General features: G+C 41.4%; 2 protein-coding genes across 2 annotated transcripts; one reads left to right on the top strand and one right to left on the bottom strand.

The window, feature by feature from the left end:
* Positions 1-235: 235 nt before the first annotated feature.
* On the top strand, positions 236-4105 carry LOC124685403 (beta-1,3-galactosyltransferase GALT1-like). Its single transcript, XM_047219741.1, has 7 exons — positions 236-1083; positions 1476-1711; positions 1930-2211; positions 2646-2774; positions 2865-3044; positions 3239-3346; positions 3477-4105. Exons 1-7 carry the CDS (start codon positions 315-317, stop codon positions 3690-3692), a joined length of 1920 nt encoding a protein of 639 aa, XP_047075697.1. The 5' UTR covers positions 236-314; the 3' UTR covers positions 3693-4105.
* Positions 4106-4421: 316 nt separating this feature from the next.
* On the bottom strand, positions 4422-6159 carry LOC124708515 (myb-like protein H). Its single transcript, XM_047240202.1, has 2 exons — positions 5666-6159; positions 4422-4854 (listed from the first exon to the last, which is right to left on the bottom strand). Exons 1-2 carry the CDS (start codon positions 6157-6159, stop codon positions 4422-4424), a joined length of 927 nt encoding a protein of 308 aa, XP_047096158.1.
* Between the last annotated feature and the right edge of the window lie 16260 nt (positions 6160-22419).

The following is a 22419-nucleotide window of genomic DNA, read 5'->3' as shown; positions in this document are numbered from 1 at the left end:
TTCTGTGGATGCTTTTGATGCAATCAGCATCTCATTGCGGGTGTTAAGTACCATCAATTCTTCCTTTTCAGGATAAAGTTCATTCTTCACCTTAGCAGGACACACCAGCCTACCTCGGTGTGGTTATAAAGCATTCGTCGTACCTTTGGGAACATTTGTGTCACTTATAAGGCATTGATGAGCACCAGATCAGGGTGGTAGCTCAGCAGGAACTGACCTGGATGTTTAGTTCAACGTATGGTGATGTGATACCATAGGCTGAAAACATATTGAATGTGATCCTCGGACAAACCTGTCATTGTCAATTTTGAGTGATGAAGAAATGGCACGGTGGTTCTGTCATAGTATCTCTGTTCGTAATCTTGATGCTAAGATACTTGATACTGGATAGCCCGCTTGCAGAAAGATCTCTTCGGTATGTCTTGCAACAAAATAGCACCACACAGCTACACTGGCTAGATGTTCCGAATCCACCTGCTGTTCATAATCCGCAGAACTCCTCTCAAGTAATATCGACTGAACTGTTAGCTTCCAGCCTTTCCATCACGAGAAATCTATCTGATAAAGAAATGCAGTCACTGCGTTCTTGGAATCATCTGAGGGACCTAGTAAGCAATGCCCACATCCTACCAGATGGATTGGATGCAATTAAGGAAGCTGGAGTTGCATGGAGGACACTAAATGCAGCTCTGGAACATGATGCTTCAGCTGTTTCAGTCAGTGACAGCACACAGTACAAGGACAAAGAGAAGCAATGCCCGTATTCTATTCGAAGAATGAATGCTACAAGTTCAGGTAACAGATTTGTTCTAAAAGTTCCCTGTGGGCTTATTCAGGGCTCTTCGATAACCATTATTGGTACTCCTGGTGGTCTTCTGGGTAACTTTAAGATAGACTTGACTGGAGTTGCAGTCCCCGGTGAACCAGACCCTCCAATTGTGCTTCATTACAATGTCCGCCTTTTTGGTGATAAACTTACAGAAGATCCTGTTATTGTCCAAAATACATGGACTATAGCTGATGATTGGGGTTCTGAAGACCGTTGTCCATCTTCTGGTTCGGATGCTAAGGACAATGCAAAAGGTACTCTATCTTCCTTCGGTGCAACATTCTTTCTTGGGGCATAATTGATATGCATGGCAGTGCATTGCATGTGAGTTATATCTTATAAATCTTGGTTCTACAGTCAACAATTTTTGTCCACCTTGTTGGAGTAGATTCACCATCATTTACAAGTGCCACTGTTATATACCACCATAAATATGCACCGTGTTGAGGTATTTTATCTGAAATGATCCACTTGCTTGAAAGATTAAATGCTTCTGGTATCACTGTACCTGCTTTCTTTGTTGCACACTCTTATTTATATACCTTAAGACAGGTCGCACATGATGGATTTTGGGTCTTTGTAAATAATATATGCTTCTCTTTTAATGCCAGGCTTGACGTATAGTTTTGTTTCTGCTCTTTTTCAGTGGATGATTTAGAAAAATGTAGTAGCATGGTGGGCAATGAACAGAAACAAATCCTGGCCTCAAAGTTAAATTCCAATTTTTCAAGAATGCACCCTACCAGGAAAAAGATTGGAGAACCTAAAAAATATTACCCATTCAAACAAGGATATCTTGCTATAGCAATTCTTCGCGTTGGAGCAGAGGGTATTCATATGACTGTAGACGGGAAACATGTCACTTCCTTTGCATTTCGAGAGGTAAGTCTTTATAAGAAATCTGCCGTGTTATAGAAGTTTGTGATATTCTCTATGTAAAATGATTTTGGTATACCTCACAAAAAAAATGATTTTGGTAATTTTACAAAATATCTGTTGTGCCTTATGATGGTCTGTAGAAGTTATTGCTCCATACTCTTAACTATATAACTACGTTCTTATGTTTCCATTTCTGATCATCGCACACTGATTTTTACCAGGATTTGGAGCCTGGGTTTGTTGGCGAGGTAAGAATAGCAGGAGATATTAAATTGCTGTCTCTGATAGCAAGTGGCTTACCTACAACGGAGGACTTTGAGCATGTCACTGACTTGGCAATATTGAAGGCTCCACCTGTCCCTATGGATAAATTTGTTGATCTATTTATTGGGATATTCTCTACGGCAAATAATTTTAAACGAAGGATGGCGGTTCGCAGAACATGGATGCAATATGATGCTGTCCGATCAGGAAAAGTCGTAGTGCGGTTCTTTGTTGGCCTGGTAAGGATGGGGATACCATATTTAACAGTTTATTCTTACCATGTAGTAGTTGTAGCTATATATTTGTAATATGTGTGCAGTAGTCAGATAGCAGGTGCAGAGCTGGATATGAGTAGCACCATGCCACAAGGCATCATTCACGTTATTCTGTCGTTCCTCGTAACAAACATGTTCGGTGCTCTCTGTGTGTGGGGTTGGGAGGGGGGTCATACTGTCATCTGCGTGCAGCTACCACCTTATTGATTATTTTTCTTCAAGTGTTTGGTTGCATTTGTGTCCACTATTACTTGCTAACAAGTCATCACAAGACAACTGTCTTCCTTTAACATTATGTCCAAACTCTTGTTGTGTTCTTTTGTATACAAGTTTGTATTACAGCTCTCCATTTTATAGTCAATACTCATGTGTCCCCCCTTTCCTGCCTTTGTTAAAAGCACAAAAATGAGGTGGTGAATGAGGAGCTCTGGAATGAAGCGCGAACATATGGAGACATTCAATTGATGCCGTTTGTTGATTATTACAGCTTGATTCTTTGGAAGACCATCGCCATTTGCATATATGGGGTATGTATCTGCTTTGTCCGGAGATTTTTATTTAACATTGTGGACTTTTTCCTGCATTCTGCATTTTCTGACATCACTATTCTCGTGCAGACAAATGTGCTTTCAGCCAAGTATGTGATGAAAACAGATGATGATGCTTTTGTTCGTGTAGATGAGATACTTTCCTCCCTACATCAATTAAATATCAGCCATGGACTGCTGTATGGCCGTGTCAATTCTGATTCCCAGCCCCATCGAGATCCGTATAGCAAGTGGTACATTACTTCAGAGGTAACATGTTTTATCCTCTCTGCTTTATCTTAAACAAGTGGGAAAACATTGTTTTGGCACAGGGTAACTCTCTGTATTCTTGTGATGGAAACTTGTCCTTAGTATCATTTTCATTTGTCATGTAATAGATGCTTAAGAAAATGCTTTTTCTGCTATCTATTCTCAATCATCTGATGTCCTATTTCTTTATGCAGGAATGGCCCGAGGAGAGCTATCCCCCATGGGCACATGGCCCAGGATACATTGTATCTCAGGATATAGCAAAAGAAGTTTACAGGAAACACAAGAGAGGGGAGCTTAAGGTACATGCACTTCTAAAGTTTGTGAAAGAAGACAGTTGCTTCAATCAGAAAAGATACTGAAGGCAGCAGAATAAAAGTACCATGTTTTCAAGATGGGGGCTGGATATTAACTGTGATTTTTTACTTTCAGATGTTCAAGCTGGAGGATGTGGCAATGGGAATATGGATTAATGAGATGAAGAAGGAAGGTTTGGACGTCAAGTACGAGAACGATGGAAGGATCTTGGTGGTAGGCTGTGAGGATGGGTATGTAGTTGCCCACTACCAGGAGCCAAGGCAGATGATGTGCCTCTGGGATAAAATCCAGAAAGGAAAGCGAGGAATCTGTTGCAATGAGTATCAGTAAACAGTCTTCTGTATTCTGAAGGCGGTTGTCTGCTGACACCTATGAGGCCATGACATATGTGTGAGACTATCCTTCCATGGAAGAGGAGTCAGAGAGCTTCTCGCAAATTGCTTCTGATCGCAGAACTGATAGGCGACAATTTTTGTGGATACCTACCTATTTCTGGAGTACATTTAAGGCTAACTACCACATATTTTTTTTGTAGATGTAGAAGGCCTCTTCTGTTTTGGCCATAGATAGGAAGGTGTGGCTTCTTGTAACATATCTTACTAGTATGTAGGTTGACATTCTCAGGATAGACGGAGAGCCAGCGTTATATTCTTTTCCGGTGGATGCATTTTGCATCTGATGTAAATCTTTTTGAGAACCTGAATTTTGCATGCTAAAGAATGCCACTATTTTAAAGATCTTCATTTTTTATGGACATATTGTTGTGGATGCGCTGCTGCAAACTCATGGGGAACAGACTGGGAAACTGAAGTTCACTAGCGAGTCGTTGGGGATCTCAAACTGAAGTGCAACCATAGCAAATTGTAACAAATGTCTCTCCGGAGTCCGGACACACTAATATAGCAATATTGTCTTCAACAAAGGTTACAATATTCGGAGGCTAATATCTCCATATTCCTAATGGGACTTATTATTGAATTTATTACGAAATTCTAGAGTTCCAGATGAACCTTAAATTATCCATATTACATCTTGCTGAGAGGTTACATTGGTCCTTGTTCACTGGTAGGAAGAAAACTTCTCTGCCCCCTCCCTCGGAGCTGCGATTGGAACCATCATCTGCTTCTCACTCCACACCATCTGCTGGCTTGCTTTCTTCGAGCAAGGCGACTTGAATGAGGAGTTCACGCCCATAGGGAAGGATGTGTTCAATGAAGTTTGCATGCCGAAGCTCGGGTTATGGTAGTCAGCATCAGCAAAGGCGGATGCTCGCTGAACACTGGAGCAGTTCTGCATCTTCCACTGGTGGGCATCATCGAGCCCTACATCGTTGATGCTATAGCGTTGTTTTCGCAGCCCTTTGCCCTCTAGTTTCTTGAAATACTTTTGTGCATGACTTGAAATCTGGACCGGGGTCCTGGTGGTGACAAAGTACTTGGATATGTTCTTCCATTTGCCACGCCCGTAGGCAGACAACCCGCAGAGAAAGAGCCTACAATAACATGGTCCGAGATGAAAACATTAGATTAACTGTTGAATGCAAGATCTATAGGCTAGTTATTTTTCAGTCCAGCCAACTAGTATGATGGAGACGTAATTTCTAGATATATGCATGCAAAGAAAGATCCCCCTCCCTCAATTCTTTTTTGGAAAGTAGTAAATGAAATTGGTGGGTAACTAAAAAAATATAGAGATACATATTAGTTTTAGCAAACATTCTAATCATTTCAACGTCACATGTTTATTTTCTCTAATTATTTATTTAGTATAACATATAATGGAAAATGATTGCACACGAGAGAACATTTCCAAATTACCATGGTCATGCATGACCATACCATGATAATTATTGCAATCATGACCTTAATATTCTACTGTTAACAAATTAATCCTCAGTTTATTCTGTTTTAGTTGATAGGACTAGTGCTAATGGTATTAACCTTTTAGGTAGGCACAATAATTTAGCCGGCTGTTTTGTGAAAGATTATACCCTCCTATCAACTTAATAACATCACCTACAAACATGAAAATACGTGAAGAAAAAGGATGAAACAACATTGACCATCAACCAAGATCATATACACCTATCGAAATTATTGTTCTCATAATGTGAACCGAGCTATCAAAAAATTTGGAAGTAGCATGACATTCAAAAGTAATCTCACATCGCATGAAAATCAATACCAACATAATGGTTAACTAGTGTACTTTATTTTAAAATGAACCTGGCATCTCCACGGAAATAACATAAAACAACCTAAATGGAATTTAGGAAAATTCTGAAAGGATGGTAAATAAGTAACCTATGTTCCTCTGTGGTCCAAAACCTTATGGAGTGTGGGGCATCCATTGGTTGATGGATGGGCATCTTGTTCTCCAACACCCCCACCTTGTTCTTCTCCACCACCGGAACCTCTTCCACAACTCTCATACCGTCAAATATTTTGCCACCAAACAATAAATCCACTCCGTTCATGGATGCCTCTTCTTGGATCCCAAAGTTTTCATTAATAAGGCCATCCACAGAGTGGATGATGTGATGTTCTTCGATGGCACCATCATACTCCTCCTCACTTTGCACCGTAAGCATCTCCACAACAAGATCAACATACAAGTCTTTTACCTGTTGCATGGTCTTCGAAGGGAACAACGAGTGTAGCTCAACCAAAATGTCGTGCTTGTTGTTGTCATTCATGCCATTGTTGCTGCAGTTATTTCCGTCGAACCTAGCCATGATTGACCTTGCTTTCTCTATTTCGGAGGAGGTCCACTCTTGGTTGACTTTTGTTTGATTCATGGTGGTCTACAAGAGTTGGTTATAGTAAAACAATGAGAGTTATGAACTCAAAAGAGGATTTGTATGGAGAGGTTGAGGAGTAGGGCGATATATTTATAGGCGGGACATATAGGATCTAAATTTCTCCTTCAACAATAATTAATTATATAATAACTGATCATATATCCGATATACGACAATAAATTCAAACACATCAATACTCTCAATTGCATATCTTGTAAACCATCAAACGTTAATCATGCTCCATTAATTTGTTTAATCTGCCCCAGTTATCATTGCTAACCCAATATGGGAATTGAACTTTCATCCATACAGATATATCATCAAATTGAACCAAGTGAACACATGTGCAATAAGTAAATATTATTCTTCAAAGAGCATGCCAAATATTGGGTTCATCTCCTTTGTGTTGATCGTCCGTGTGAAACAACTTCCACCAATACACCATCTTTTTTCTAGAGTACAATAACAATGTAGTAGTTGCCACCGGCCTTCTTTAGATCACAAAATAAACAAAAAAATATCATGCATAAGCAAATTTTGACCCATCAATGGAGCTTTGGTGCAAAAATAATGGATCCATCATTTATATTAATAATATATGTTACTCAATTATATTACTGTCTACCATAAATGATGCCTGGATTGTTGTCATCTTGAAGAATATCTAACTTTTATCATATCTTTCCTGCCATTTGACTTTCTACACGACTTTGAAAAATTCCATCCATCCCCATAAAGCCTTCATCCTGTTTTCTCCCCCCTCCTCAAGGATGTTACTAAGTAACCGATAACAGGAAATGTTTGCATCAATATTTTATGATAAAGATTGGATATGATATCTACACATTAATTTGAGGTGCTGCACAAATATTAACAAATCCATAAAGTTTATAGAGGTATGCTTGCATTAGTGCATGATGCAATAATGGGTCGTCATGATCTACCAAATATCAACCACTCAACTAGCCAAAAAATATTTTCTTTCAAGATTAAAGATGGAGATATTCAACTCCACAAAAAACAATAGATTTTATTTATTTGTATAGAAATTTGATAATTTCTATGATGTTCCTTCGAATTTCTACGGATTTGCTGATGTTGAAATAAAGCAAAGTTGTGAGGTCAAGGTTTATTTTATTGAGTTAGCCAAACATGACCTAGGAGAAGTTCAAGTGAAAACAATGCAGTGATCAAGATATAGTTCGTTCATGAAAATGTGCTATTAACTATTAGGCTGATGAACTAAGGTGTGAGGGACCAAGATCGTAAGGAAAGGCAAGGAATTCGATAAAAGAGTTCAATGTGGCTCACAAAAGACCAATATGTGGCATAAAGAACATCAAATTATTATCAATGCGATGTTAATGATGAAACTCATAGAAGCAAAGATTGAGCTCATGATGAGCCATTCGTGTTCTAGTCCTGAAGCTAGGATGTGTGAAGTGAACAATTCATTATAGATTTCATGAGATCATGTTGAGTGAATAATATGAGCTAGAACCTCTTTGTGCCCTACGGCATGGTGGTTAGACATGTTGTTTGATAACATGGTCATAGTGCATGCTGGTAAATAAGCGTGATAAGTTAAATGTGTAGCAAGTAACACACTAAGAACATAACCAGGTGTAAGAAAAAACTAAAGATAAACAACAAGAGTACATGGAGGAGGATGATAGTCATACTACTATTGGTGTGCATGAACAATTTTCGGTAATTATCATGAACAATGCTTGGTAATCTGAAGGAAATATGCCTTGGATGCAATAATAAATGTTATTACATGTTTCCATGTTTATTATTAATTTTATTTCTTTATGTTATAATTGTTTTGTTTCTTGAATGTGATATTTTAAGGAAAAATCATAAACAAGTGTAAAGATATAAACACCAAGTTATTCCTTGTCACGCCTCTAGGACTAGCTCATGTGTTTTGTCATGATAACATTTTCCTGATCATGGGCATTGTTAAAGTAAAAGGATGGTAACAAAAATGAGAGTACATTGTTAGAATAACAACGATATTGAACCAACCCAATTCCATAATATACTACGAGGTAGTATTGTCACGCATTGTTAGTATTATCATCATCTTGTTTTCTTATACTCAAATCCTTAGACCATGAGAATATAGTGTCCTCATACCGGAAGTTTTGCTTTTGTTTTCACCAAAAGTTGCTCGTAACAATGTGGTCATAACGGTGATGATTGGGTACACCAGAAAGTATGTTTGGATACTTGTATAGTTCAAGATTGAGATATTGCTCCCCCGGGTGATGGAGAGACACTCTAGGCCCTCCCGACATTATCGTCTGGCCAGACACATTGTGATCATGATCACAAGGACATCGAAGTATAATGATTGACGATAATTGTAACATCCCAAAATTTTCAAAACAAAGAAAAATGAATTTCCCTTTTCCAAAATTTAGAGCCAACAAAAACTTGGTTTGATTTAAATTTTGTGCATAGTGTTCATGCATGTATGTTGGGATATTGCCATGATTGTTTGTTTGAAGTGTTTGAGAATGTTCTAAACCCTAAACCATGCCCTTTTCAAAATCAAAGAGGAACAAAGAAAAGAAATTAAAATAAATAGGTGAAGCATATGTGAGCAAATGGCCATATTTGCAAATATGAGCCTATGCCATATTTACTTTACCTCAATGGTTTGAAACCCTCAATAAACTCAACCTAACACTCAAGCAACCCAAAAGAATACATTTTGGTCAAAGAAAATAAAAAACAAAAGAAAAGAAATTGAAAAACCCTAGCACATGTGATAATGGTCACTTGTGACAATTTTAACATGATGCCCACTTTGAACCCCTGTGGTTATTATTTTCTAAACCAAACCTTCTCATCTTTTTGTCCAGATCTATAGTACTTATAAAAGTGAACAACTTGGTGTTGGCCAACCTTGCTGATTCAAATTCAAATGATTTTAAAAAGCAGCCAAAGTGGCAACATTGAAAAAGATTCTAGATCATCCCAATTTTGATTTTTATCAAACCAACTCCACTTTTCAAACCAAGGCCATCAAGAGGTGCCAAACTTTATTTGAATCACACCCATAAAAGATTTTGGCAAAATTCAAATTCAAAGTTCTTTCGGCCATTTCATCAAACACATGGTGTGCACATTCTGATTTTTGCCTAAACCATCACACCAATTGTCAACCACAGTGCCTTCTTGGACCCTTTGAACAATGCCAAGCCTCAGTACCAATGATTATGGACGATCATGGCCAGGACATGGCCATGCCGAGACACTCATGCCACTCCCCATGGCACCCCTCTCTCTACTCCTCTCCAGCCTACCTCAGCATGTCCTGGAGCTTGCCCTGACTATACTGAACACGATGGAACACGCCGTTGGCCAAGGAGAGGCTGGCATTGACCAGGCCAGGACGCGCCCATGTCAGCCCGTGACGCCAGAGGGTGCACGGACACGACCCAGAGCGCGCCAGAGCACGACGTCGCCCCGTCGCCTCAGTCCTCGCCTTGACCTCAGCGTCTACCCTGAGCCTCGCCACGACACCAGGAACACACCAGACATGCCCTCTGTCTCTCCCGTGCCCTATCGCCGTCGTCCTCGTCGCCGACGTCCGCCACGGTACCGCCAGACACGTCATGCTCCTGATCGCGTTCGACCACCATTTTCTGTGCCATGAAGCGCGTGATGATCACCATGACGCCAGGAACATAGCAGCGTCCTTGCCTTGCCCCTTCGCAGCCCAGAACGCCACCTCCATGCTCGCCACCGTGACCACCCCGCAGCACCTCGTCGACCCTATAAAAGGAGGCCTCCCCTGCTTGATTTCTTCACGCCATTCCTCTTCCCTCTCCTCACTGAGCCTCCTCGAGCAAGCCCCATGCCCAATTTAGCCCACCGTGCCCCAATCAATCGCTGGAGTACCGCGGAGCCATCGCAGAAGGAGCTGAAGATTGGAGCCACCCCAGGAGTTGCCGCCGATACCAGGAGCTTCGCCGTCGTCGACAACGCCGATCTACTTCATCGCCGACGATCGCCGGACCTCCGGTGAGCCTCCGACCCCCTAGGTTCGCCGCCAGTAGGGTTTGCGCCCGTCGACGATGAAGACGAGCCTCAGCCGTCGATCTTCGTTCTAATCCTGCGGCCCTCTTTAAATCATACAGATTCGGTGTTTACGAGTCACTGACATGCGGGACCCGCTGTCAGGCCGCCTGCGCGTGCGAGATGCGCTGCTGGGCCGGCCCTCTTTCTTTTTCTCCCTGGCCCGTTAGCGTTTCCCGCCGAAGCCCACAGTTTGAATTTGGTTATTTCGTTTAATCCAAATTCAAATACTGGTGCTGTGTTTTAAATTGAATAAAAACAAATCTACTAAGCCTTTTGAGTTGATTCAAATTTTGTGTGAAAGTAAATGAAATTCTCTATCCAACCCCACTGGTTTCGACCTCAGAAGAATTGTAGAACACTTGCAATAAAAATAACAAGGAAGTAGGTTTTCAGATTTCAAACATTTATTAAAAATCAACCATAATTCATTTTGAGTTGATTCCAACTCTCAAAAATCACATTTCATATTGTATTTCTAAATATGTAAAAATATGACATGGTTTTTTCCTATGATCATGGGCTAGATTCAAATAATGGCTATGTAGTCATTTCTAGCTCATTTAATCTAGTTTAAAAATAGTAGTTAAATCTTATGAGGTATAGCCTCCCTTTTTAAATCACTTTCCCAAGTAATTCAATGTGGGGTGATGACATTAGTCTTCATGACCTCATAGGTTATTACTTGAGAATATTAAATCATTTTCATAGTAGTATTTAAATTGTATGAGATGTAGTATCTCATTTAAATCACTTTCCCAAATGAATAAATATGAAGTGGTGACTTTGGTCCCCATGATTTCATATTCTATTATTTGAGGATATTAAATCATAGTAAATTTCAATGGGAGGAAATTATTTTCCCAACACTAAATAAAGAAAACCCTTGTATGATGTTGAGTGATGATTGTGATGATGATAGATCATCATGTGTGAGCCACTATGGCTAGATAGTATCCTTAAGTATTGTTTGGTGATTGTTACCTCGTATCCGTTTATAGACGCTAGTACCGAAGGCTACGAGGAGGAGGCGGTCTTCTACGAAGAAGAGGAGGAACACTTTGATCACTGTACCAAACAAGGCAATCTATTACCAATGCAAGCTTTACTAATACCAAGTGCAAGATATCCTTGCCATACTCTTGTGTTTAAGGATTTATCCAAGCCCAAATTTTTATCTTGCAATATTTTACTTTGTTTACCAAGGTTTTTTCTTATAGTTGATTTGGTCTAGAGATAGAATACTACAAGAGCTTCAAACTTAGCCTAGAGAGCTGAAATTTAGTTAGCACCCCTCATGATTAGTTGCTAGTGCTAAAACTAAAATTGACTGCTCTAGATGGGAAATTGTGAACCAAATGACTTTGAAAACCTTAGAATGATTAGTCATTCTACTGAAAGTTTTGAAGGTGAATATGACTTTTGAATAACAAGGTGATTTTGACAAAAACTGATGGTTGGGTTCGGATGAGATACCATTCCAACTTTAGAGTACCCCCACAATACCTGATCATGGGTAGGGCTTAACTGGAAATTTATGTATTTTAGTATGGGTTCCCTCTGAACAGGCGTCATAGGGGTTATGCCGAGGCTACCTCCGTGAAAAGTGAAATGACGTGAAATAGAGGTGAATGTCCTACCCAAGCCCTGTGCAGTTCCCAGGATGGCAGTTTGCCATCACTAGGAGGCCAAGCTCATAGGGGAGGTGCCTATACTAGGGTATGTAAGTGAAAGGTTAATGGTTGATGATCCGCATACTGGGTATGACTATTCAGGGCTATCCATGACGGATGTAATCAAAAGTTGTGGCACAAGAGTACGACCTCTGCAGAGTGTTAAACTATTCGAATAGCCACGTCCGCGGTCATGGACGGTTGGATGGCCATACTGTTCCGTTGTCAGATGTTTTCAAAATGACTGGTGACTTGAAAGGTGAATTTGACTTGACTACCACCAAGTTGTGGGAATGACACTAATGTTCCCACTTGAGTAATTTTGACAAATAAAGAGTCTTTGACTATTAAAGTGTTTATGAAATAAAACTAGCTTTGTGCAAATAAACCTAGAGCTTAGGACCCTTATTAGAGCTACTAGTACTTCTATTAGTATTAGTTTGCGAGTACTTTATAAAGTACTCATGGCTTTGTCCCTGGCTATTCAAATAGCCAGACTATGAAGAGGAGCACCAGTACCAGGAAGATGGACATCATGACATCTATGATAACTAGGATCACCTCCCGACGTCAAGCAATGCCTGTGGAACAGATGGACCGCTACTACGTTTCTTCCGCTATGTGTTTTGTAATTGATCTGTAGATCAACTGTTGTGTAAGACTGGATCATGAGATCCTTTGTTGTAAGAAAATTATGGTTTGTAATGAATAATGTTCTGTGATATCAACTATTATGTCTCGCAAAAACAATATTCCTGGGATTGCGATGTATGGCATAATAGGCATCTGGAATTAAAAATCCGGGTGTTGACAATAATGAAACATGAACGAGGATATCGAGTATAGTGATCAGTGTGCTGAATCATGAGGATACCGAAGCCTCACCCCAAGTGAACGTCCCTATCATGCCGAGACCCACGGGTCCAGGTACATGTCCCATACTTGGACGGGACGGTTGTACTTCCGGGCGTGATACGTCTCAAACGTATCTACAATTTCTTATGTTCCATGCTTGTTTTATGACAATACCTACATGTTTTGTTCACACTTTATATCGTTTTGATGCATTTTCCGGAACTAACCTATTAACGAGATGCCGAAGTGCCGCTGTCGTTTTCTCGCTGTTTTTGGTTTCGTAAATCCTAGTAAGGAAATATTCTCGGAATCGGACGAAATCAACGCCCGGGGTCTTATTTTTCCACGAAGCTTCCGGAACACCGGAGAGGGGCCGGAGGAGAGGCCCGTGGCCACCACACATGGTGGCGGCGCGCCCGTGGGGGCGCGCCCCCTAGTGTGTGGGTCCCCGTGGCCCCTCCGACTCCGCCTCTTCGCCTATAAGATGCCTCGTGACCTAAATCTACACGGATTGACGAAACACCGTAAAACCTTCCGGAGCCGCCGCCATCGCGAAACTCCGGTTCGGGGGACGAAGTCTCTGTTCCGGCACCCTGCCGGGACGGGGAATTGCCCCCGGAGTCATCTCCATCGACACCACCGCCATCTTCATCGCCATCGCTGTCTCCTATGATGAGGAGGGAGTAGTTCTCCCCCGAGGCTGAGGGCTCTACCGTAGCTATGTGGTTCATCTCTCTCTTTGTGATCTAGTTGAATATCATCTATGTGTTACTCTGGTGATGTTATTAAAGTAGTCTATTCCTCCTCCATGATGTAATGTTGACAAGTGTGTGCATCATGTAGTACTTGGCGTAGTTTATGATTGTGATCTCTTGTAGATTATGAAGTTAACTATTACTATGATAGTATTGATGTGATCTATTCCCCCTTTCATAGCTTGATGGTGACAGTGTGCATGCTATGTTAGTACTCGGTATAATTGTGTTGGTCTATCATGCACTCTAAGGTTATTTAAATATGAACATCGAATGTTGTGGAGCTTGTTAACTCCGGCATCGAGGTGCTCTTGTAGCCCTACACAATTAATGGTGTTTGTCATCCAACAAGAGAGTGTAGAGTGGTTTTATTATGTGATCAATGTTGAGAGTGTCCACTAGTGAAAGTATGATCCCTAGGCCTTGTTTCCAAATACCGCAATCATCGCTTATTTATCGTTTCATCGCATCTTTACTTCCTGCAATATTATTACCATCAACTGCACGCCAGCAAGCTATTTTCTGGCGCCGTTACTACAGCTCATATTCATTCATACCACTTGTATTTTACTATCTCTTCGCCGAACTAGTGCACCTATACATCTGACAAGTGTATTGGGTGTGTTGGGGACACAAGAGACTTCTTGTATCGTAATTGCAGGGTTCTTTGAGAGGGATATCTTTGACCTCTACCTCCCTGAGTTCGATAAACCTTGGGTGATTCACTTAAGGGAAACTTGCTGCTGTTCTACAAACCTCTGCTCTTGGAGGCCCAACACTATCTACAGGAATAGAAGCGTGCGTAGACATCAAGCTATTTTCTGGCGCCGTTGCCCGGGAGGTAAGGTAAAAGGTATTCACATCTTCCGACTACTAAGCTATTCCCTAGCACTGTTGCCGGTGTGTGAGTGCTCGAAGCTATTTCCTTTAGATCCTGCAATTGCATCTTTTTGTTTCTTGTTAAACACTAGTAAGGCATAATGGAAAACAACTGTGAGCTTTTTAAACTATTTCCTGAGTTAAGACATGGATTGTTTGATGCGAAAATTAAAAAAACCTATGGAACCTTATTTGCATGCTAGTAGTAATATTAGTATGAACTCTTTGAACACCATTGTTGATAATGATATAGAAATTTCTAAGCTTGGGGAAGCTGGTTTTGATGAGCATGATATTTTTAGTCCCCCAAGCATTGAGGAGAAAATTTTCTTTGATGATACTTTACCTCCTATTTATGATGATTATAATGATAGTAGTCTTCTGGTGCCGCCTACTGTGGAGGATAAATTTAATTATGATTACAGTATGCCTCCTATATTTGATGATAGCTACTTTGTTGAATTTGCTCCCACTACAATTAATAAGAATGACTATGCTCATGTGGAGAGTAATGATACTTTTATGCATGAGACTCATGATAAGAATGCTTTATGTGATAGTTATATTGTTGAGTTTGTTCATGATGCTACTGGAAATTATTATGAGAGAGGAAAATATGGTTGTAGAAATTTTCATGGTACTAAAACACCTCTCTATATGCTGAAAATTTTGAAGTTACTTGTGTTTTATCTTCCTATGCTTGTCACTTTGTTCTTCATGAATTTATTTGTGTACAAGATCCCTTTTCATAGGAAGTGGGTTAGACTTAAATTTGTTTCATACTTGCTTTTTGATGCTCTTTTTGCTTCAACTCTCATCCTTATGTGAGCATCATTAAAATTGCTGAGCCCATCTTAATGACTATAAAGAAAAGCGCTTATAGGAGACAACCCATTATTTTACTTCTGCACTTTTATTTTATATTTGAGTCTTGGAAGTTGTTACTACTGTAGCAACCTCTCCTTATCTTTATTTTATTGCATTGTTGTGCCAAGTAAAGTCTTTGATAGTAAAGTCAATACTAGATTTGGATTACTGCGCAGGAACAGATTTCTTGCTGTCACGAAATTGAGCCGCCCCTGCTGTAAAAAAATTAGAAAAATCTGCCAATTTACGTGCGTGATCCTCAGATATGTACGCAACTTTCATTCTATTTGAGCATTTTCATCTGAGAAAGTTAAGTGCCCCTGAAAATTTCGTCTTTACGGACTGTTCTGTTTTGACAGATTCTGCCTTTTATTTCGCATTGCCTGTTTCGCCATGTTTGATGAATTTCTTTGTTCCATTAACTTTCAGTAGCTTTGTGCAATGTCAAGAAGTGTTAATAATGATTGTGTCAGCTCTGAACATGTGAATTTTCAATTATGCACTAACCCTCTAATTAGTTTGTTTTGAGTTTGGTGTGGAGGAAGTTTTCAAGGGTCAAGAGAGGAGGATGATACAATATGATCAAGAAGAGTGAAAAGTCTAATCTTGGGGATGCCCCCGTAGTTCATCCCTGGATATTTCAAGAAGACTCAAGCATCTAAGCTTGGGGATGCCCAAGGCATCCCCTTCTTCATCGACAACTTATCAGGTCACCTCTAGTGAAACTATATTTTTATTCCGTCACATCTTATGTGCTTTACTTGGAGCATCTGTGTGCTTTTATTTTTGTTTTTTTATTTTCATTCTCTGAATAAATTCATGCTTGTGTGGGAGAGAGACATGCTCCGCTGTTGCATATGAACACTTGTGTTCTTCGCTTTATCTTTAATGTTCATGGCGAAGGTTGAAACCGCTTCGTTAATTGTTATATGGTTGGAAACATAAAATGCTGCATGTGGTAATTGGTATAATGTCTTGAATAATTTGATACTTGGCAATTGTTGTGCTCATATAGATCATGTTTAAGCTCTTGCATCATGTACTTTGTACCCATTAATGAAGAACTACATAGAGCTTGTTAAAATTTGGTTTGCATGATTGGTCTCTAGAGTCTAGATATTTTCTCGGTTAAGGTGTTTGAACAACAAGGAGACAATGTAAAGTCTTATAATACTTACAATATGTTCATATGTGAGTCTTGCTGCACCGTTTTATACTTGAGTTTGCTTCAAACAACCTTGCTAGCCTAGCTTTGTATTGAGAGGAATTCTTCTCGTGCATCCAAATCCTTGAGCCAATAACCATACCATTTGTGTCCACCATACCTACCTACCACATGGTATTTCTCTGCCATTCCAAAGTACATTACTTGGGTGCTACCTTTAAAATTCTATTCTTTGTCTTTACAATATATAGCTCATGGCAAAATAGCCTTAAAAACTATTGTGGTGAAGAATATGTAGCTATGTATCTTATTTATTTATAAGTTGCTTGTTGAGCGATAACCATGTTCCTGGGGACGCCATCAACTATTTCACCTTTGTTGAATATCATGTGAGTTGCTATGCATGTTCGTCTTGTCTTTAGTAAGGGTGATTTATCATGATCAAATGGTTTGAGTATGCATATTGCTAGAGAAGAACATTGGGCCGCTAACTAAAGCCATGATCCATGGTGGAAGTTTCAGTTTGGACAATCAACCCTCAATCTCTTATGAGAATATTATCTGTTGTTGAATGCTTATGCATTAAAAAGGAGTCCATTATCTGTTGTCTATGTTGTCCCGGTATGGATGTCTAAGTTGAGAATAATCAAAAGCGAGAAATCCAATGCGAGCTTTCTCCTTAGACCTTTGTACGAGCGGCATAGAGGTACCCCTTTGTGACACTTGGTTGAAACATATGTTATGCAATGATAATCCATGTAAATCCAAGCTAATTAGGACAAGGTGCGGGCACTATTGGTATACTATGCATGAGGCTTGCAACTTATAGGATATCTTATACATAACACATATGCTTTATTACTACCGTTGACAAAATTGTTTCTTGTTTTCAAAATGAAAAGCTCTAGCACAAATATAGTAATCCATGCTTCCTCTCGCGAAGGGCCATTCTTCTACTTTTATGTTGAGTCAGCTTTACCTACTTCTTTCTATCTTAGAAGCAAACACTTGTGTCAACCGTGTGCATTGATTCTTACATGTTTACTTATTGCACTTGTTATATTGCTTTATGTTGACAACTATCCATGAGATATACATGTTACAAGTTGAAAGCAATTGCTGAAACTTAATCATCCTTTGTGTTGCTTCAATGCCTTTTACTTTGAATCTATTGCTTTATGAGTTAACTCTTATGCAAGACTTATTGATGCTTGTCTTGAAAGTACTATTCATGAAAAGTCTTTGTTATATGGTTCAGTTGTTTACTCATTGTCTTTACCATTGCTTCGAATCGCTGCATTCATCTCATATGCTTTACAATAGTATGATCAAGATTATGTAAGTAGCATGTCACATCAGAAATTATTCTTGTTATCGTTTACCTACTCGAGGGCGAGTAGGAACTAAGCTTGGGGATGCTTGATACGTCTCAAACGTATCTATAATTTCTTATGTTCCATGCTTGTTTTATGACAATACCTACATGTTTTGTTCACACTTTATATCGTTTTGATGCATTTTTCGGAACTAACCTATTAACGAGATGCCGAAGTGCCAGTTGTTGTTTTCTGCTGTTTTTGGTTTCAGAAATCCTAGTAAGGAAATATTCTCGGAATTGGACGAAATCAACGCCCAGGGTCTTATTTTTCCACGAAGCTTCCAGAACACCGGAGAGGGGCCAGAGGAGAGGCCCAGGGCCACCACACATGGTGGCGGCGCGGCCCAGGGGAGGCGCCCCCCTAGTGTGTGGGTCCCCCGTGGCCCCTCCGACTCTGCCTCTTCGCCTATAAGATGCCTCGTGACCTAAATCTTCGACACAGATTGACGAAACACCAGAAAACCTTCCAGAGCCGCCGCCATCGCGAAACTCCAGTTCGGGGGACAGAAGTCTCTGTTCCAGCACCCTGCCGGGACGGGGAATTGCCCCCTGAGTCATTTCCATCGACACCACCGCCATCTTCATCGCCATCGCTGTCTCCTATGATGAGGAGGGAGTAGTTCCCCCCCGAGCCTGAGGGCTCTACCATAGCTATGTGGTTCATCTCTCTCTTTGTGATCTAGTTGAATATCATCTATGTGTTACTCTGGTGATGTTATTAAAGTAGTCTATTCCTCCTCCATGATGTAATGTTGACAGTGTGTGCATCATGTAGTACTTGGCGTAGTTTATGATTGTGATCTCTTGTAGATTATGAAGTTAACTATTACTATGATAGTATTGATGTGATCTATTCCCCCTTTCATAGCTTGATGGTGAAAGTGTGCATGCTATGTTAGTACTCGGTATAATTGCGTTGGTCTATCATGCACTCTAAGGTTATTTAAATATGAACATCGAATGTTGTGGAGCTTGTTAACTCCGGCATTGAGGTGCTCTTGTAGCCCTACACAATTAATGGTGTTTGTCATCCAACAAGAGAGTGTAGAGTGGTTTTATTATGTGATCAATGTTGAGAGTGTCCACTAGTGAAAGTATGATCCCTAGGCCTTATTTCCAAATACTGCAATCATCGCTTATTTACTGTTTTACTGCATCTTTACTTCCTGCAATATTATTACCATCAACTGCACGCCAGCAAGCTATTTTCTGGTGCCGTTACTACTGCTCATATTCAATCATACCACTTCTATTTTACTATCTCTTCGCCGAATTAGTGCACCTATACATCTGACAAGTGTATTGGGTGTGTTGGGGACACAAGAGACTTCTTGTATCGTAATTGCAGGGTTGCTTGAGAGGGATATCTTTGACCTCTACCTCCCCGAGTTCGATAAACCTTGGGTGATTCACTTAAGGGAAACTTGCTGCTGTTCTACAAACCTCTGCTCTTGGAGGCCCAACACTGTCTACAGGAATAGAAGCGTGCGTAGACATCAGGGCGTCATGGTCGGGTCATGCTGATATGGTGTTGGCGTCATGGGCATGGGGAAGTTCTTTTTCTATACCTGATTGTGCGGGGCATGGCCGGAGAGGGCAGACTGGACCTCTATATTCTTGTAGACGTGACTTTATGACGACCAAGCCGTCACGTGGTCTTCTTTCCTCGCTCTTCTTCCATTTCTACCCCTCTTCCTCCTGGGGTGGTGAATAAGAACCCATCGTCCTCCCTCTGGTTTCCGAGAAGCCAGTGACGAGCATGTGGTTCTGTATTCTCACCTAATCTTGGCGGAACTCGGGATACCCCATAGGTACGTTCCCCGTCGGTTCCCCGAGCTTCTAAATGCCTGAAGCCGGCGTGCGGGTGTCTCGCCATGTTCTTCGGATGATTCCTATTTCTTTCATCAAACAAAGAGGTTAAATGACTGGTTTGATGGGTGTCATGATAAAGGGAAACTCATGTACTATTGTGGACTTGTCTAGTGTGCAGTGTGGTTCGCTCTCCCCTTACTATCATCGGTCTTGCCTTTTCTGGAGCCTCGGTGTGTTACCAAGGCTACTTTTTCTCAACGGTTCACACACGTCTAGCGTGAGGTCAAGCGCCCCTTCCTTTAGAGTGCGGAGGAGAGGTGGACTACGGAGTCATCCCGCGCCTTCCGGATGATTTCCCTCCATTTTCGTATGAAGCACGCCTTGGTTTTGAGCGTTTCTGCCGACTCGTCGTAGCATTGGGCGTGGACCGATAGCCGGGATCAAAACTGTTGGGGCCAAGTCTGAACATACTACTTGGTTTAGGATTTCACCCAGGAAGGTAGACGAGTGTCTAAGTGGGAGTGTGAGTGAACGACTATCAGAATGTAGATGCGTGTTCTTGTTAGTTCCTCGGACAGGTAACCGTAAGACTCTGCATGTAGGCTCTGACGTGCTGAGCACGTGTGGGTGCCTCCGAGGATAGCGACTCTGCGCCCTGAGTGGGGCTCCCTCTTCTGCTTTGATTAAATTATCCTTTGTGTTCAAAATGCCTTGTAATGCCATTCCGTCCGCCTTTTTGTATTCAGACTCTTAGGGCCATGCTAGCATCTGATGTGTCCTGTGATGATACTCCATAATCCCTTCAAAGGGTGTCCGTGAGATAATCATGTAGGCTCCTTAGTAGGGCTTTGCCTGTTTCTGATAGGAATTTCTTGCAAAAAACCGTCCAGTATGCGTGTTCTTGTTGGTTCCTCGAGGAGGCAGCCGTAAGACTCTGCATGTAGGCTCTGAACATGTTCCTTGTTAGTTCCTAGGGGAGGTAACCGTAAGGCTTTCATGTGGGGGGTGTCCTATATGCCTATTTCTTGTTAGCTCCTCGAGGAGGTAACCGTAAGATTTACATGTAGTCTCTGAACGTGACTCCTTGTTAGTCCCTCGATGAGGTGACCGTAAGGTTTGCACGCGAGGGGGTGTCCTGTATGCATGTTCTTGTTTGTTCCTCAGGGAGGCAACCGTAAGACTTTACATGTAGGCCTGGCCGTGACATCTTATAGGTTCCTTGTGAAGGTAACCGTAAGATTTGCACGTAGGGGGTTGATAACCCACAAGTATAGGGGATCGCAGCAGTCTTCGCGGGTAGTAAAACCCAATTTATTGATTCGACACAAGGGGAGACAAAGAATACTTGAAAGCCTTAACAGCGGAGTTGTCAATTCAGCTGCACCTGGAAACAGTACTTGCTCGCAAGAGTTTATCAGTAATAACAGCTTTATAGCAGAGTAGCAGTAGTGAATAACAGCAGCAGAGTAACAGAGACAAGCAAGTAGTGATTATAGTAAACAACAGGATTAAAATACTGTAGGCACGGGGACGGATAACGGGCGTTGCATGGATGAGAGAAACTCATGTGACAATCAAGCAGGGCATTTGCAGATAATAATAAAACGGTGTCTAAGTACAAAGCAATCAATAGGCATGTGTTCCAATTATAGTCGTACGTGCTCGCAATGAGAAACTTGCACAACATCTTTTGTCCTACCAGCCGGTGGCAGCCGGGCCTCAAGGGAATCTATCGGATATTAAGGTACTCCTTTTAATAGAGTACGTGAGCAAAGCATTAACACTCCGTGAACACATGTGATCCTCACATCACTACCATCCCCTCCGGTTGTCCCGATTTCGTCACTTCGGGGCCATTGGTTCCGGATAGCGACATGTGTATACAACTTGCAGTGTAAGACCATAAACAATGAATATCATGATGAAATAATAACATGTTCGTATCTGAGATCATGGCACTCGGGCCCTAGTGACAAGCATTAAGCATAACAAGTTGCAACAATATCATCAAAGTACCAATTACTGGACACTAGGCACTATGCCCTAACAATCTTACACTATTACATGACCAATCTCATCCAATCCCTACCATCCCCTTCAGCCTACAAGCGGGGAATTACTCACACATGGATGGGGGAAACATGGGCGGTTGATGAAGAGGCGTCGGTGGTGATGGTGGCGATGATCTCCTCCAATTCCCGTCCCGCGGAGTGCCGGAACGGAGACTTCGGCTCCCGAGACGGAGTTTCGCGATGTGGCGGCGTTCCGGAAGGGTTTCGGCGACTTCGACTTCTCTCCGTGCGTTTTAGGTCGAAGGCGATAAGTAGTCCGAAGGAGGGTGTCGGGGGCCGACCGAGGCCGCCACACACTAGGGCCGCGCGGGCCCCTCCCGGGCCGCGCCGGCCTAGTGTGTGGGGCCTCGGGCCCCCACCCGGCTTGTCCTTCGGCTCCGCCAATATTCCGGGAAAATAGGACCTTCTCGCATAAATTCCGAGGATTTTCCCGAAAGTTGGATTTCTCGCACAAAAACGAGACACCGTAACAGTTCTGCACGAAAACAACGTTAGTCCGCGTTAGTTGCATCCAAAATACACAAATTAGAGGCAAAACAATAGCAAAAGTGTTCGAGAAAGTAGATACGTTTTGGACGTATCAACTCCCCCAAGCTTAGCTTATTGCTTGTCCTCAAGCAATTCAGTTAACAACTGAGCGATAAAAGAACTTCCACGAACACATTTGCTCATATGATGTAAATATTCTCATGCCATGGCTAACACTTAG

The sequence above is a fragment of the Lolium rigidum genome, chromosome 1 (genome assembly GCF_022539505.1).
Source record: "Lolium rigidum isolate FL_2022 chromosome 1, APGP_CSIRO_Lrig_0.1, whole genome shotgun sequence".
Taxonomy (NCBI): Eukaryota; Viridiplantae; Streptophyta; class Magnoliopsida; order Poales; family Poaceae; genus Lolium; species Lolium rigidum.
The sequence above is the reverse complement of the archived record's forward strand: the minus strand, read 5'-3'. Positions and strand labels throughout refer to the sequence as shown.

Coding starts and splice junctions, on each gene's coding strand:
- LOC124685403 (XM_047219741.1), top strand. CDS start 315: ATGAAGAAATGGCACGGTGGTTCTGTCATAGTATCTCTGTTCGTAATC. Junction 1,712..1,929: donor CTTCCTTTGCATTTCGAGAG/GTAAGTCTTTAT, acceptor GATTTTTACCAG/GATTTGGAGCCTGGGTTTGT. Junction 2,775..2,864: donor TCGCCATTTGCATATATGGG/GTATGTATCTGC, acceptor ATTCTCGTGCAG/ACAAATGTGCTTTCAGCCAA.
- LOC124708515 (XM_047240202.1), bottom strand. CDS start 6,159: ATGAATCAAACAAAAGTCAACCAAGAGTGGACCTCCTCCGAAATAGAG. Junction 4,855..5,665: donor TGGACCACAGAGGAACATAG/GTTACTTATTTA, acceptor ATGTTATTGTAG/GCTCTTTCTCTGCGGGTTGT.